Source organism: Epinephelus fuscoguttatus, linkage group LG5 (genome assembly GCF_011397635.1).
Source record: "Epinephelus fuscoguttatus linkage group LG5, E.fuscoguttatus.final_Chr_v1".
NCBI classification, from domain to species: Eukaryota; Metazoa; Chordata; class Actinopteri; order Perciformes; family Serranidae; genus Epinephelus; species Epinephelus fuscoguttatus.
In genome coordinates, this window is record NC_064756.1 from 44,061,829 (window position 1) to 44,078,799 (window position 16,971).

The 16,971-nt window shown below is 39.5% G+C and overlaps 1 protein-coding gene across 13 annotated transcripts; it reads left to right on the plus strand.

The window, feature by feature from the left end:
• Positions 1-504: 504 nt before the first annotated feature.
• Positions 505-16,712, plus strand: si:ch1073-145m9.1 (uncharacterized). 13 transcript variants are annotated; one of them, XR_007449407.1, is made up of 9 exons: positions 505-792; positions 1,675-1,770; positions 2,724-6,235; positions 6,320-6,394; positions 6,483-6,521; positions 8,311-10,186; positions 10,292-10,464; positions 10,574-10,681; positions 14,454-16,711. XR_007449407.1 is itself a non-coding variant. In XM_049576841.1 (7 exons), the coding sequence occupies exons 1-6, from the start codon at positions 711-713 to the stop codon at positions 10,637-10,639; spliced, it is 654 nt and encodes a 217-aa protein (XP_049432798.1). In that variant the 5' UTR covers positions 512-710; the 3' UTR covers positions 10,640-10,681; positions 14,454-16,698. The 13 variants fall into 13 exon arrangements, 2 of the variants coding, with proteins under 2 accessions (XP_049432799.1, XP_049432798.1); XR_007449408.1 differs by having other exon boundaries at positions 2,724-6,107; positions 6,210-6,235; positions 6,483-10,186; XR_007449402.1 differs by having other exon boundaries at positions 2,724-6,394.
• Positions 16,713-16,971: the final 259 nt, after the last annotated feature.

The window sequence follows — 16,971 nt, forward strand, 5'->3', positions numbered from 1 at the left end:
GTACATTTGTTTTGGAGCTGCCCCTATACTGTCACTTTTTGAAAAGATTTTGTCGAGTATATTCGTTGCAACATTTATGTTCTATTTTCACTACTGTACAAAGATGTGCTGTTTGTATTTTATGTCAGCATTTCAAAACAAAAACAATTCTATATCATTAATCTATTTATTATCTTAGCGAAATTCCATATTCATAAGAGTAAATTTAGTAACAGAAAACCCTTGTTCAAAATTTTTATGAATGAAATGCAGCAATACTTACAAACCATTTAGCACTCCACAAAATCCAAAGCTATAAAGACTCTGAAAATATGTAAACAATTTAATTGTTTGAGCTGCTGAACTGTTTTATTTATTTATTTGTTTATTTTATTTCTCTTTCTTTTCTCTTAACCCTGGCATATATGTTCTGGTCATGTCTATCACGGCTTGTTTTGTACAAGAATTGAAATAAAGTTTTAAAAAAAAAAAAAAAAAAAAAAGTATATTACGGCCCCGGATGACGCCTGTGCGTGTGACAGCTTTGCCAGCTTCTTATCCATCGCTCTGCTTCCTACGTCACGAAGCTGGCGTGAACAGCGTGAAAGCGCACACAGAACACTACATTTAACGCTACTTTGGCCGACTTCAGCAGCTCGTGGACACTTCCGTGATAAAAGCATGAATACATAAATGGCGGTGTTAAGACTAAGGCGTTTCTGCTTGCTTTGATGGGTAGCCAGTCGGCAGGTTGCGTCATCTTTTCGTTCGAGATGGGACTCCATGTTTTGCTGTACTGGCCGAATATTATTGGTGAGAAACATTCGATTAAACTTTAAGAGACTGTATTTTGTGTTATGTGCAGGGGCGTGACAGCTGTGTACCCAGGTAACTTGGCCATTAGCCTACTGTAAACACACATCAGCCAGGCTGCTAGAATATTATAGTGTATTTATGCTGGAATCTTACATAATATCCTAGCCTAGTTAATTAGAAGAATGTCACTAAACTAGGATTTCATGCAGAACATTGATGTTGAAAGGCACTGTGATGATAAAAACGTTGAAATTGATTTGAACTGACCTTGGCTAAGGGACTGTTAGTAACTTATGATGGGGGATGGTGCAAAAAGGTGGAGGTATGTCAGATACATTTTAAGCACTGGGGAGGGACTTGTTTTTTTTAATCTGGTGTAGGGGAGGGGCATACAGCTTTAAATGGTTGTATTTTTTATTTATTTTTCTGCCGATTTTTAAAGAAAATCTGTGGGCAGGTTTGGAAGGTCACCAAAATTACACCATTTATCAAAGCCAGAAACAGTAAAAAAAAAAAAAAAAAAAAAATAAAAAAATAAACAAAAACAAACAGAGGCTTTTATAGCTCCAGGATATTATCTTCATCTTTTAACTTTAAACTTTCAAAAAATCAAGGGTAAGTTTTAAAAATCTAATAATGATTGGAGGATCATGCATTTTCCTCCAGTCAGTCCAGTCCAGCTTTGGAGAGGGTCAAAGTAAAAAAAAAAGAAAAGAAGAAAAAAAAAATTAGTCAGAACCCAGCCATCCCCCTTCTGTAATAAACATTCCCTCACGGCAGTGCTAGTAGGCTTACAAGTGCAAGGCTATATGTCCGTTACTGAGTTGAAGAGTTCCTTCACTCGGCTGTTTTAATTAGTTATGCTTTTGTCTTTTTCAGGATACATTAGAATTGGCCTTGTACTTGCGGCATGGGCTGCCTTTGAGACACCAGCAGTATTTGTTTCTCTTTACTCAATCTTCATAGCACTTGATGGTAAAGTACCTGTTTACTGTGTTTGACCTGTGGGTACAGGATTTGAATTTTCATTCTTATGCTGATAGTCTTGAAGTGATGCTGCTAGATCATATTTTGTACCAACTCCATACTTGGCATCAGTACAAAATAAACAACCACTGTCGTATTGAACGTGTCTACAGTACAGTAACCATTTTTGTACAGAAAGAGTAGGTTTTAATAATGACATTAATAAGGCCTGCCTTTCCTTTGTGTGTGCACTAAGGTACTGGCACAATAATTATTAATGCTATTAATTACACCTGTGCTACAGGCCTTTTCCACAGGAGACATTTTGATACATAACACAGGTGTAAATAAGAAAAGGAGTGATGGCTGTATTCCATTCAGCTGCTTCATTTTCAACTTCCTGGTATTGTGCAAGCTGGCTTATTGTCACACTGTCAGGGCTTACTTAAATAGAGTAGGCCTGTCCTGTACAACTGTACTTTTCCTGTTATAACAAGTCAAAATGTCTTCTGTTAAAACACGTTACGCTGCTTGTAGATAATGTTTTACACCAGCTAGGGACTGGATTATTTTTTGAAAAAGACAGCAGTTGACCACCACTGTAGTATTGAGGAGTTTTTCATAGCTGTAACTGATAGCATAAATCATTTAGGTTTCCATTTAGGGCTCTGATCATGTATATGCAGATTCAGTGGTATGCTTTCAATGTCACTTAAATGGAATTGAGCCATTCTAAAATGTATTCATTACGCCTGTACTTTATCTTCTATCACAAGTGAAAATTGACTATATATGCTACTGTATGTGATTTTAGATTAAAGGTATTACTAATGGAATGCTGAAAATGATACTGCATAAACTGGAATACAGAATCTTGGGTATTGCTTGAAAGTGTAGTTGTGTCCAGTTTCAAACGGATATGAGCATTCTGTCTGCAGTATGTGATAATGTTTATTGTGCAGGAGTGGACGGCTGGCTGGCGAGGAGGCTGTGCCAGAGCTCAAGGTTTGGAGCTTGGCTGGATGTTGTGGTGGACAACTTGGGCAGAGGCATGCTGTGGAGCCTGCTGTTTAAGGTCTGATGGCTGCCAACATTAAATACACACAGTATACACACATTCACACTAATTGCGCACATTACATTGGGATTACACTGGATGCGGAAGTGCTGCAGGGCGTGACGATTTTCCTATTGGCCCCGCTGTTAAAGAGATCGTTCCCATTTTTTGAAGTGGGGTTGTATAACATGAGGTACTTTCGGTAGTCAGTGTATTACTGTCTGCAATAATCTGCAATATAGTTTCAGTTTCTGGTCTATTTTTTCCACAAGCTGTGAGTGAATCTGGCAAAAAAACCACACTAATAATCTATTCTGAACTATGTCAAGGATATATTACTTAGGATATAAATGATCTGATTCTTATTAATGATAAAATATCCACCCCATGCTTATTTATACCACATTTTGTCAAATGTGTCTAAACAGAGAGCAAGAGAGAGACACACACACACACAAGCAGACGGAGACAGAGCTATATATGTGAATAGAAAATAACAGAGGAGCAGATCACTTGCTGACCGGCTTGGAGAAATGTTCCTCTGGTATAAACAGCCAGTGGAATGCTCACATGACAGTTGTCATATCACAGTGCTTCTGTGTCCAGTGGAAACATGGCCTTAGGTTGTGATGTTTGTATACGATCATCATCTAGGAAAACTTTTAAAATGAGCTTCCCTTTTAAATGTACAGTAGCTAGCAATCACTCCATCAATTTGTTTGTCACATGAAATCATATGAATACCATTTCAGTGATATATAATCTGTCAGTTCCAGTTCCTGTTTCCTATCCAGTGTCATATGAAATTGTTGCACATCTAAAATTAACATGACCTCACGTTGTGTCAATCACATTTGCGCACTGACTTCAAAATTTTCATCCATCTTTTCAGAGTTTTCAGAACAGTTTGATTTTCTGCATTTTTACTGTATCTGTCAAAAGCCTTTAGAGAGTTGTTTGAGTGAGAAGTGGTGAAGAAAATGTGGTGGTGGAACACATCTGTGACAAGATAGAGGAACAGGTCACACAATACACATGGGGAGAGTGGTGACAGCCAGATAGGTAACTCCAAGAGAAGCAATGTCCTTTTTTCATTTTATCTTGTATTGCAGTTTTTCTCACAGTAAAACAACAGTAAATGCATCAAACTCAGTGTGCAAGGTTTCTCTGTGTAACGTTTTTTGGTTTTGGATGACAGATTTAAAAAACACATACCAAACAAATGGACTCAATGTGCAAAGCCTTTAGACAGGGTCTCATAAGGATTCTTGTGTCCAGAGGGTAGAAGCTCCTCCTGAGCCTCTCAGTGCTGCCTGCTGAAATGGATCTTTAATGATTCTATTGGCCTAATTTTTTGCAGTGCCTCGTGTAAGTACGTTTTAGTCAGGGTAGCGCAGGGGCCTGTTGCTCGAAAGTAGAACTAACCAATCCAGGATAAGTGGAAAAGCGAGGTTGGACAAATTCGCCTAAGTCCATCCTGGCTTAATTGGTTGTTCGAATGCCTAGCCAGGCTGAGGAGGCGCGGCTTTGTCAAGCCAGTTGTAACTCATTCGGATAAGTGTGCGTCCTTGGCTTTCTTAAATAGACCCCGAGATCGATCACTGATTCACCAATGCAGCAATGGAGAGGACGCGTGCCGCATACCTCTCACCCAGTGAGCAGCGTCTCATCATGGACCCTTATGAAGAGGTAAAACATATAATCATGAAGAAAGGAAACACTGCAGCGACAATAAAGCAGAGAGAGTGGGTGGCAAACAATTGCAGACCAACTGATTGCATAAGTAATCTAAAAATATACACTTGCTGCGCACATGAATCTGTCATAATTAGGGTCCGGGCAGCTAAGCTGCCAGTAATCCTAGGTATTCTTCTTCTTCTTCTTTTTTCTTCTTTCTTCTTCTTCTTCTTCCGAGGAAATTGTACTTCCCATGGGTGAAAACTCACCAAACTTTGCACAAAGGTCCAGTCTCATGCCAGATATCCTCAGCTGTAAACTCAAGCCAATAGTCCTGAAAAACTTTGAAAATTCATAACAAATCAACCATACGTGCAACAACTTCACAACTTTCATCAAACTGTAGCCCCAATACTTAAGAAACGTTTGTACACTTAAACCTATTAAAAATTATGAAGTTCAAAAACTGTAAAACTTCTTAAACCTATCTCCTCCCACAATTTTTGCTCAATTGACACCAAACTTGCTACAGAGTATCTTCAGACTGTCCTACAAAAACTATGTTTCTCAGATTTTTGATTTATCAAAATTGAGCCTACAGTGCATCAAAATGTTTGACTGTCACGGTACTGTAAACATATACATGCAAATTCTTGCTAAATAAATCTTCAATGTTCATGAAAATGACAAAATTCAGGAGTCATGGTAGATGATGTGAGTCAATGTAAAAATGGCAATTTTAAACATCAGTTTTTCACTTATGAAGCAAATCAATCATTGTTACAAACAAATGACCAACATCTCCATGCTGTCTAGATGCAATATGTGTATTTTCAGATTTTTGTCTCAATAACTGAATTTTTTACAGTGGTTTCAAATATGCCTTTCCATGCACGGATGGCTGCTTTCCTACACAACAGTGAATGGCTTACTCAGTTTGTGAAGCCACTGTTGAGTTGCTACTTGCCAATTAGCTCAGAGCGGTAGATGACCATCTTAGGTTCCAGAGGTTGTGGATTCGAGCTTCAACTGGTGCAGAATCCACATTGTAATATAAACATCTTCTTGTGCTCCAGCTTACTGCTTAAAATTGCCTGAGCGTGACTGATCACTGTGCAGCATCTTCAAGTCTTTTTTCTGCTAGAAAATCTGCCTTCTCATGCTTGAAACTAAACCAAACTTTGCACAAAGATCCATTGTCAATACTTCAGTGTGAAACTGTCAGAGGCTTCTCACTTTGCACATAGCTCAACTAGTTAAACATCAGTTTTCCACTTATGAAGCAAATCAATCATTGTTACAATAAATTACCAACATCTCCATGCTGTCTAGATGCAATATGTGTATTTTCAGATTTTTGTTTTGATAACTGAATTTTTTACAGTGGTTTGAAATCTGCTTTTCCATGCATGGACAGCTACTAAACCTGCACGTCTGGCTTAGTCAATTTGTGAAGCTACGCATGAATTGTCACTGACTAATTAGCTCAGTGAGATAGAAACTGATTCTTTGTCTCAGAGGTTGTGAGTTCAAGCTTCAGCTGATGGAAAAGGTAGATTGTGGGCAGCTACAGACTCTGTCCCACCCACAGAAACCGCCCTCTTCATACAAGGTACATTATTCCAGTATACTCTACATGGAATCAGTCATTTTATTCATTCATTAATCAACCATTGGTGTTATGTGGACTGTCTGAATTTGGATTGTCTTGCAGTGTCAGGAAGACCGGAAGATGATCCAGTGAGTGTTATTCATTAGAGGCATTTGCTTGACATGTCTTGCAAGTTTACATTAGGTCAATGCAAATTCTAATTAATGTGGCAGGGTGAAGGCACATCTGCAGCAGGGGATGCAGCAGATGAGGAGGAGACACTTTCTCTGGACTCTAGAAGGTTTGAGGTAACCTGCCAGTCTTGTGGAGATAATTTAATACTTAATGTATAAGAAGTCAGTGATGTGGTGCTCATAGAAAATATATTTGTAACAGGACACAGATGAACAGCCTGACAGCCTGCCTGGAAATGTAGTGAGTATTGCCTGAAGGACATCCACGGTGTCCACAATTGCTGTGCTAATAGATATGTGTTTTACAGAATTCACAAACTGTCAGACACAGGCCTGGAATTTCGTCATTTTAGGGGCAAGGCCACTTGGCCTTTCGTGTTGTCAATTTTTTGAGGGCACAAAGGCCAAAAGCCAGGGCAGCAAGGCCATACAATAAAACAATGATTTTAAGTCCACGTCCATAATGAATTTAATTTAAGGACTAAGGATGTATAACTTATCAGTGAAATGAATAAATAAAAAAAGCTCAAGTAATAATACTGAGTATAGTAAGTAACAATGTGATTTATTTAATAGCACTAATAAACCCAATGTGTTTTAAATATAGAACAACCAGGTTCATGTATTTATAAGCAAACAATCTTAAATATTAGGCCTAAATATTTTTTGAGTGTACACAGTGCAGTGATTAATTGAACAAGACTGGCTTACAATTATTTTGATGTGTTGTTAGATAGCTAACAAACAAACAAACTACAGCAGAACTATTCAATTATTATTTCAACTGGGCCGCATTTCAAAACCAGATAATGTCGATGGGCCACATTCTTAGCAGCGAGCAACCAATCCACGTTTTTTTTGCATACATATATATATTTATATATGCAGGCATGGCCCTCCTCAACATGATGCAGAAACAGACTAAAAGAGAGCTATCAATGCACAGAAGCATAATAAGTGACATTAACAGTGTCTACCAACACACACTATCTCTCTTCCAGCATCGCCCTCTGCCCTCTCCCCTCCACACACACACACACACACACACCACACCACACCACACACCTCCTGACGTTTTCCTTACAGGTCAGTTACACAGTTTTATACAGTCCATGGCAGCAACAGTCATGTTTACAATAACAAAGTCACTATTTAAAACCCAATAATATCTGACTGGAATATAAATATTCCTCCTGACATCACAATACTGAGTGAAAAAAGTCACGTTATCTAAACATGAAGACAGACACCAGTATCTGTCATTCATCCTGCTCTCTGTCCCTCCTCTACTGAGGACACTCGCTGTCCGCAGGTCGGCTGCCTCAGGTACATGTTCAGATAAAGTGTTAGCCTACATACAGACAGCTTTCATTTAGTTTGTCTTTAACACTTTGCTGTTAGCACCGCGAGTGCGATGTGCTTGTGTCAACCGCGATCATAAATCATAATAGCGGTGAATGAGAGACTGTGGACAGAGCGGATTGAAATATTCTACATGCTGATCACATGTATTGGCTTGGCTAGCAGAGGTTTTATCGCACTTACAGTAACAAGCGTAGTTGTCGTTAACTAGAGTCATCTTGAAGTTATATTTCCTTCACCTGCACCGCGGCCTCTCTGCTGTTGAGTTTGTGTGTGTGTGTGTGTGTGTGTGTGTGTGTCTGTGTGTGTGTGTGTGTGCGCGCGCTGTGAGGGGTGACATGCAGAGAGCAGGAGAGAGGCTGCAGAATGTTGATGAAACCGAAACTTTAAAAAGTAACGCCGATAATGGCGGAGCTTACTATTATTATGGCGTTGATTGAACTTGCCTTGGGTTGTTTCATACCGGGTCTCGGTACCGATCCCTGCCTGGGCGTTTGATGAAGTCTCCTGGCTGGCCGGTGATAGACTGGTGTCAAACTGTCGTTATAGCCTGTCTGAGCGGTTCATGCCAGGCTCCAATCAAACCCCCCACTGGTGATGTATGCATCGTCTCATTATATGTTTCTCAGTAAGAGTTCAGAATGTCATCGCATTTTTTTTCTCAATAGATGCAGGTATCAAAGCCGTGTTGACAGGAAAGAGGCAGAGGAGAAAACCGCAAAATCACCTGGGGCAGTGCGGGCGGGGCATCAAGGCCACTGTGGCCTTAGGGCAGATATTTTTTTCAAGGGCACAGGGCCAAATTGGGAGGCCACAAGAGCCATGGCCCTCGTGGCCCTCGTGAAATTCCTGCCCTGGTCAGACAGCTATATGCTACTCATCTGAGGAAGCAAATAGCCCTGGCGGATGTCAAGCTCCAGTGTGAGAAGAGAAAGCTGCAGGACATGGAGCCTGACAGAAAAATTAAAAGGAAAAACCTTAAGGAAACTGGACTTGCAAATTAAGAAACTACAGAAAGAAGTAAGTGACTTTAATGCACATTGTAAGCATGACTGTGATGCAATGTATTAATCAATATTATTTCTCTCTTTCTCTCCACAGCTCAAAGCAGACAGTGACTGATTTTAGTATTTTTCATTTAAATAAAATGAGGTCAAAGAATATTGTGGTTTCATGTTTTCATTCATTGATGTAAAGTACACTGGAGTTTTTGGTCCAGTTAACTGGGAATATAATTTGGGAAGGTCATACAGTTATGAAACCTAATAACCACTAATTGTATTAATGCCAAATACACTTACTTGTATGTTTATTCCAACAATTATTCCTTTTAGTGGTAAGGATATGTGCATGTGAAAGTATGCTTGGGCTATGACAAAAATAATGTTTTAAATGTTAAATGTTTTTTTTTTATTATTGTAGGCTTAATGTATTTTGTTCAAAATTGAGGCAAACACGTACATAAGAACATGAAATGACGGTAACCACATTGATTTCCGATTGCAGTGACAGCTGACTGGACAGATAATGCACCAGGCTAAACTAAGCCTGGTTGTTAGCCTGGTCGGGATCAGGCTAAGTGCACAGAATAAATCTCCATGGCAACATATGTGCCTCTGCTTTCGAACAACCGAATCAACGCTAAATTAAGCCAGGATAACCAACATATCCCGACTTAATCCCTTATCTAGGTTTCGAACAACAGGCCCCAGGACTTATAGTGTTCATAGCTGGTGTTTGATCCCTCCATGCCTCGGTGCCTTCTCTGATGCTTAGACGGACATAGAGATGGTTTTGCTTGTCCACGTAGTCAGAATTGTAGCTGGAGTTCATCTTTTCCTTTTTTTCCTTGATGTTTTATCTCTGATGCGTATACTTGAAAACTTCCGGCAGCCAGTTAGCAGAGTCAGCAGCAGGAGAGTTCACAAAGTAATGAGCTGATTTCCTTACCCTAATGAGTGACTGAAAGTTGTATATTCCTGTCATTGTCCAATATTAATCACAAAAAGTATAGCTAATATTTGTAAATAACTTAATTAGCATATGTTAGCATAAATTTTGCAGATCTGACAGAGTGGCGTTCAGATAGGTCCACGCCTAATAACAAAATTATTATATACAGTAAATGATTAGCTGGTACAAAGAACCCTAGTATTTGCAAAAAAACCAAATCCCTATTAATCCTTATTTGACGCGCAGCAGCAGCCCGTACTGTTCTGTGTCATGATTTTTGTGACATCAAGCAGAATAGCCACTGTACCACTCACTCAGCCTTGTCTGTACAGATTTACTTGTGACTTTGACTCTGAATAGATCATGCTTGTATGTCTATGGTATGAAACACTTATTGCAAACACACAGGTGTCTTGCTGTTAAAATGTGTCTCTTCTGATATATGCCATATCTGCATTGTGTTATAGTGGGGTTGGCTGGTGTTTGCTTTGGAGTGGTGTGTGTTTGTGTGTAACCACAATGCCAGAGGTGACCAGTGGAAGAGCAGTTTCATCACCAGCCCTCAACTCATACAAGCTATCATGGCAAACGGTAACAAGACTTTCACTGTAAACAAGGTGATGTACTGTGCAGCTTAAGATAAATCACATATTCCATGAGTTCATTTGAAACTGAATCTGTATCTGGTGCTTTTAGGGTTTCGAACACCTCTCGGCACGTGGGTGGTGAGCGGATTGCACGGCCTCCCCCTGTGGCTGTATGGGTGCCAGTGGGGTTTACTCACTCACTGGCTGTTTGTACCTCCATGGATCCAGGCTCTGGGGACCCTGCTGCTGACTGCAGGCCGCCTGCTGGCTCTATCAGTGGAGGTCATGTTGACAATTGTGAAGATGCATTGAAATAATTACTGCTTATATTTCACATTATGTGATCATGTAAAGCTGTCTCACAGCCAACATTCTATCTGTTTCTCTGCAGATATGGTGCATATGGACACACATTGAATACCTCACCAATGAGGAGACACAGGAGGCAAAGAATTGAAAGGCACTCAGCACAGTCAACTTCTACTGTACATCTACGCTGGTATATTGCTTACATTATTCCACTACATTTATGTGATAACTGTCTAAGTTATCTAGAATCTTACCATTGTTACTTAATTTCCGTATGAATGAAATGATGCATTCTTTCATGCTGACTGGTAGTGATAAATTAGTTGCAGCTTCTCTAAAGACTTGGAAAAGAAAATTCTTGAATAAAACACCAAAGCATCTGTTAAATAGGTTTGAGGGGGTACCTGTTTTTTCATACCTTCTTGAACAATGGCCTCAGGTCAAATTTGGGTATCTCCAAAACACAAAAAAAACCCAAATTCCTGTGGGAGAACGTTGGAGAATTGGGGAAAGCAGTGTGTCATGATTTCTAAGGTAAAATCAGTCTGCTCAAGTAACAGCAAGTGATGACCAATTACAGTTTGAAAATGTAACATTAACCAATGCTGAAGATCTACATCGACAAACGTAATATTGGTCATCTGTCTCAGTGTCCTCTTCTTCTTAATTGCTTATCTTGGAGAAATGATCCCACTGAATGGCCAGTAGTGACATACCCAGATATTTACAACTATTTCAGTAAATCACCAGGGGGGTATTCCATCAACGTAGCTAAGAATATCCAGACTAAGGTGTAATCTTGAAGTTTGACTAAACACCAACTCCCAATCTAGCGCCAACCCATTCCATCAAGTGAAATCAGCTGGCTCCAATTGACGCTAATTCAAGCCTCAACTCATGCACACACCCAGGGAAAATAAAAAGCCCACACTAGTCGAGTGCCGAAAATGTTGCAAAATGTCAAAAAGCAAAGGAAAGGAGTGAGCGGAGGCTTTTTCTGCAGCGGAGCAAACGCTCCTTATGGAAGTGTATGAGGACTATAAGGACATAATTAAGAAAAAGGCAATACTTAAAAAAGGCTCAATGCGCAAGTGACAAAGAAAATTCAGCATTTCAGCATAATATCATGTTATATAAATCCTGCATCAAAGGGACAAAATATATGTATCTAAGAACACCTATTAAATCTAACAATTCAAGTATGCCTAATGAAATTCACCACGTGTAAATTAATTAATTAATTAGTGATAGACTCACATTTACCTACTGATTCCTATGTAAATTTCAGATGATGCATTTAATCAAACTATTTTATGTGAATCATTGCATTTATCACATAGCTGAGTGTAGATTTTGACATTTCCGAAATGATCAGTTTATAGGAAATAATCACATTACATTTATCTGTTGATTGTAGAAAATGACATTTAGCAAATCCATCAGTTCAGTGGAGATGAGGAAAACTATTAAGTGAATGCAGGTGATAGTGAATCAATTATCTATTTCTCATCATTTGTGAGTCAACTGTAAGCTCTATCCCTGATTATATCAATATAAGGAAAATCCCCTTAAATGTATGGAATGTGCTATAAGATTAGGAACAGACAAACCACAATGGTGTGTGTCCCATTTTAATGTGGTTGCTTTGTGTCATGGTTAATTCATAAATATAAAAGATAACCATATGTTAATGTGATCATTTCAAGCCCTACGCATGATGTATGGTGATGCTAGAAATAATCAAAATGAATAGAAAATACACCCTTTTTACCTCTCTGCAAACAGTTGCCTTTAAGGCCTCTACACATGATCAGCTGTAAAACCGCTTTGCGCTGGCTGTCCCATTGTTTGTCTATGGAGAGGGCGGCAACGCCTGACAAAGCAGCACCGTTACCCTTGGCGTCGTGCGGCGCTCGGATTTTCCGCCTGAGCGCTGCGCTCAGAGTTGAAATTATTTGAACTTTGACCGCGCCGCTGCGCCGCACCTGGCAGTGAGCGAAGCGCGTTGTTCTTATCATGTGAAGGCCGCTTTACTTACCCTCTCAGCATCACCAACACTATACAGGAATGTACCGCTAGCAGAGAACCTCAGTGCAATACAGACTGACTGCACAGTGGTCAGAGACGGCTGCGGCGTGTGACCTTTATAATGTGTGGTTCCAGCAAACTGCACAGATACCGAACCAGTGCCTCTCCCACAGATAGGAGTCTGTCTGTATCAATGGGTTGGTCCTGTCCTGGAAGACCCGTGGGGCTGGTGGTGGTTGGAAGGCCCACTGAACAATGTGGGCCTCCTCATCAGCAGGATCCTCGATGAAGGGGCATGCCATTATTTCCTAATCTACTCTTTCTTGCTCTGTCTCTGTGTCTCTCTGGGTGTGTCCCTCTCCCTCTCTGGCTGTTGTCAGTTGACCTTAATTGGCTGTGAATTTGCTAGCCAATTGGAAACACAGCGGGGTGGGGATGGGAGGGCAATCACATATTCATGTACAATCTTTTATTTAATACCTCAGTTTCATTTTATTATAGTTTTGTTTTCATTAAATTGATTTTGTCTTTACTGCTGTTTTTTTTTAATTATCTTATTTTTATTACATTTTGTTTTTTAATAGTTAATGTTTTTTGATAATTATGTTATATATTTTATGATCTACATATTATTATATCATAACATGACAGTTGTGAGTGTGTAAAAGCACTGGCCGAACTGTCTTTTAGGTGTCTGTTCTTGTCTATTGAACATTTTTTGATCATAGATGGAGCTAATCCTTACCTGAATCCTGCTACAGACCAGGATTGCCCGGCAGCATAAATTACCATGGTTGATGGAACAGAGTTGTGGCTCAGGTTGATGGAACAGAAACCAGAGTTTAGCTCGATGTATCAGGCTTAGCCAGAAACATGGTTTCCAAGGTTACCGATGTGAGGCTAATCTTAGCCACTTTGATGGAACAGAACTCTGGCTCACATTAGCCAGACTTGGCCATTTAAGCCTAGATTTGCCTTTAGCCTGCTTGATGGAATACCCCCCTGGTAAAATCGTTTAATCCAACAAAGATCAAAACCAGACCTTACGCAGCTTAGTTAGCTTCGACCTCTACCGTTTGTATGGACAAATTAGTAAAATTCTTTCTGTACATAACATTAGGCACACTTAGTGTCAGGATCCCACAGTTTTCCCATTCTTCCTGCTGATGCCTCACGTCTTATTGTTTAAAAGCTCCTTTTTTTTTGGTTTGGCAGGTTGTAAACACTTTTATAGATTCTTTACAATGTTGATAGTGCATCCCACCACAAAGCAGCTTGTAGGAATTTTTGTGTTGTTTGCTAACAGACGTAAATGACAAGGAGGCACCTTCACGCAATACAAAGTCAATAGAGAGTGATGAGCTGTTTTCCCCTCTGGTGGGGGCGGAACTTAAATGTGATCTGTTTCCATTCATTTAACAAGCAGAAACTGTACATTTCCTGTAAAAATGGAAGTTTATTTTGAAAAGAGACAACACATGTAACAAGTATAAATTCAACTGCTGTCCCTGAATGTCCTAAAGTGATGCAGGAGGGGTACCTACTACATCATATTTTGATGTGTAGGGCCACTGACTAAGCATCAGTATTTGAGTTGGGAGTGAGAATGTTATGCAACATCACCCAGTTACTCTGTAACCAGAGCAAATACTGAAACATTATCTGAGACTAATTAAGGAATGCCGGCAGGCTGGTTAGAGGTATGAAAACACCTCCAGTAAAAACGGTTTCTGTTGATGATGAGTATTGTGTGATGACTGTAATTTGCTTTATGAAATGACACTAGCCACCAAAGGGAGAGACTTATTGTTCACGTAGATCACACCACATTAAACAGGAAGACTATATCCAAAGCCTGTATCTGCAATGGATTCAGTTTTAAGTAAAACTCTTGTGCACTGTATACCAACAAAACTTTCTTCATGTATATTTAGGGGCAGCAGTAGCTCAGTCCATAGGGACTTGGGTTGGGAACCGGAGGGTCGCCTGTTCAAGTCCCCATCCGGACCAAAATATGGAGCGTGGACTGGTAGCTGGAGAGGTGTCAGTTCACCTCCTGGGCACTGCCGAGGTGCCCCTGAGCAAGGCACCGAACCCCCCAACCGCTCGGAGCGCCTGTCATGGGCAACCCACTCTGACATCTCTCCACTTAGTGCATGTATAGGTCCCGTTTGTGCGTGTGTGTTCGGACCTGTGTTTAATTGACAAACAGAGTGAAAAATTGAATTTCCCCTCGGGGATTAATAAAGTATATTAAATTATTTACACCTGCCCACTGCTGCTAAACATAACAAGGTGTGTGCAAATGTTTGAGAATGTTGAAGAGTGTTGAGAGTCTGAGCTGAAGCAACTACAACAGTATATGACTTTACTTTTTCTGCTATGGAACCTCATACCTTTGGTTTATTCTCAGTTTGACTTCAGCAAAAGGCTCACTTTGGGTTAGAAAAAAATTCAGAAACTATTTCTATGATAAAATAAACCAATAAATGCAAAGATACAACATCACTACAAAACAAGGCTGGGCAGCAAGGGTTAGTAACAAGACTTTCATGTGATGGCATTAATGTTTGACTGGTGGGAAATAGTTGACTTAAATGACCTAAATGGAATTAGTTATATAAGCGTTTTTCCTTTGAAAGATATTTTTTATTTCTAGATGTGTTGACTGTTAAAAAGGCTAAGCTGTGCCTTTATTTGATTCTGAGCAAAATATTTTTTATTAAAGGGATACTTTGATGAATTTTAAGCAGTTTTGTATCTTAACAATGTGGATAGTGTGTGTTCATGAACTGTGGTAAAATTTCATCTTGCCAACACTGCTCATCTCTCAGCTCAATTACACGCGATAATGCGGCACATTTTCACTGGCTTTTGGGTGTAGCTATTCTAAACCTTTTTATAGTGTTTCAAATCAGATTAAACAGTATAGTATAGTCTAGTAGTACATGACAGTATATAAGGACAATTTGTCATCCATCCATCCATCCTCTTAATAGGAGGCACCCGATCAGATGCCCAAACCACCTCAACCGGTCGGTTTCGACGCAAAGGGCCAGCAGCTCTACTCCGAACTCCTGCCGGATGTCTGAGCTCCTCACCCTATCTCTAAGGCTGAGCCCAGACACCCTTCTGAGGAAACTCATTTCGGCCGCTTGTATCCACAATCTCATTCTTTTGGTCATTACCCAAAGCTCATAACCACAGGTGAGGGTTGGGACGTAGATGGACCGGTAAATAGAGAGCTTCGCCTTCTGGCCCAGCTCCCTCTTCACCACGACAGTCCTGGCTCTTCTGCTGTTTGTCTGTTTTACTGATGTAGCAATTACAGTATTGGACTCAACAATTCATAATTAATTCCAAAATATGTAACTATAAATCATAACTCAAGATTATGCCTCAGAAACACATGAACTGACATAACAAAGGAGCCTGATGGAACTCAACTTCAACAATGAGTTTTATATTAAATAACAGAAATCAAATCCTTGGAGCAGCACCACCCATTAAAAAACAGAGGTTTATAGCCAATTAGCCTATTAATAAATTTAGTATCACAAACTGAAGGCTGCTACAGAGTTCTTTTCCTGATGTACAGTTGACCCAACATATACACCCACACAAATCAAAAGATCAGTTTTCTTTATAAATGAAATATTTATTGAACGAGTAACTACAAACTTAAAAAAAAAAACCTAAACAGTTTATTTTACAATTGCAGGGAAGTTACCTGGCTGCATTTACTGATGTCTTGCAATAAAATGCTGAGAGACAAGTTTCAAGAGGTGTGATCTTTTGTTCACCACTAAAACAACACAGACCCGAACACATTGAGGAATTGTACTGGTGAAACAGGAACAGGCATCACCTAAACTGCTGCCACAACGTTGGTTGGGTACAACACTAAAGTATCATTGTATGTTCCAGGGGCACTGCCAGGAATTTTGGGCCCCATGAAAAAAAAATCACATTGGGCACCCCCTGCGCAACTGTTGTGTCTAGGACCTAAGTGACCCATTAAAAGCTTTATATAACTCTAACTTGCAACTGTCTTGCTCCTTGTAGTTCACTACTACCAGTACAATATTTACTGCTTGTGAGTTGTACATGCAACAGTCTGCATACAGTATGCAATTCACTATTTGATGCGAGATTAAAAGCAGCCATAAAAAATGTGTTAAAGTCCATCTTTTACAGTCTAAATGTAATTTTTATCGTAAAATCCCAAAATGGAGAATTCTCTTAACATTAATTAAATATTTAGAAAAATAACTTAAATATACATTAACTTTTCAATCAAAATGAATTAAGATCATCATCTCAAAATAATGAAAACAGCAGATTTTTATTCTTTATCTATAGATGTCATATAACAGCCATAATTAAATCTAAATGAAAGCATCTAACTGGATTATTTTAATATTGCCTGTAACTTTCATACAGGCTGAGTTA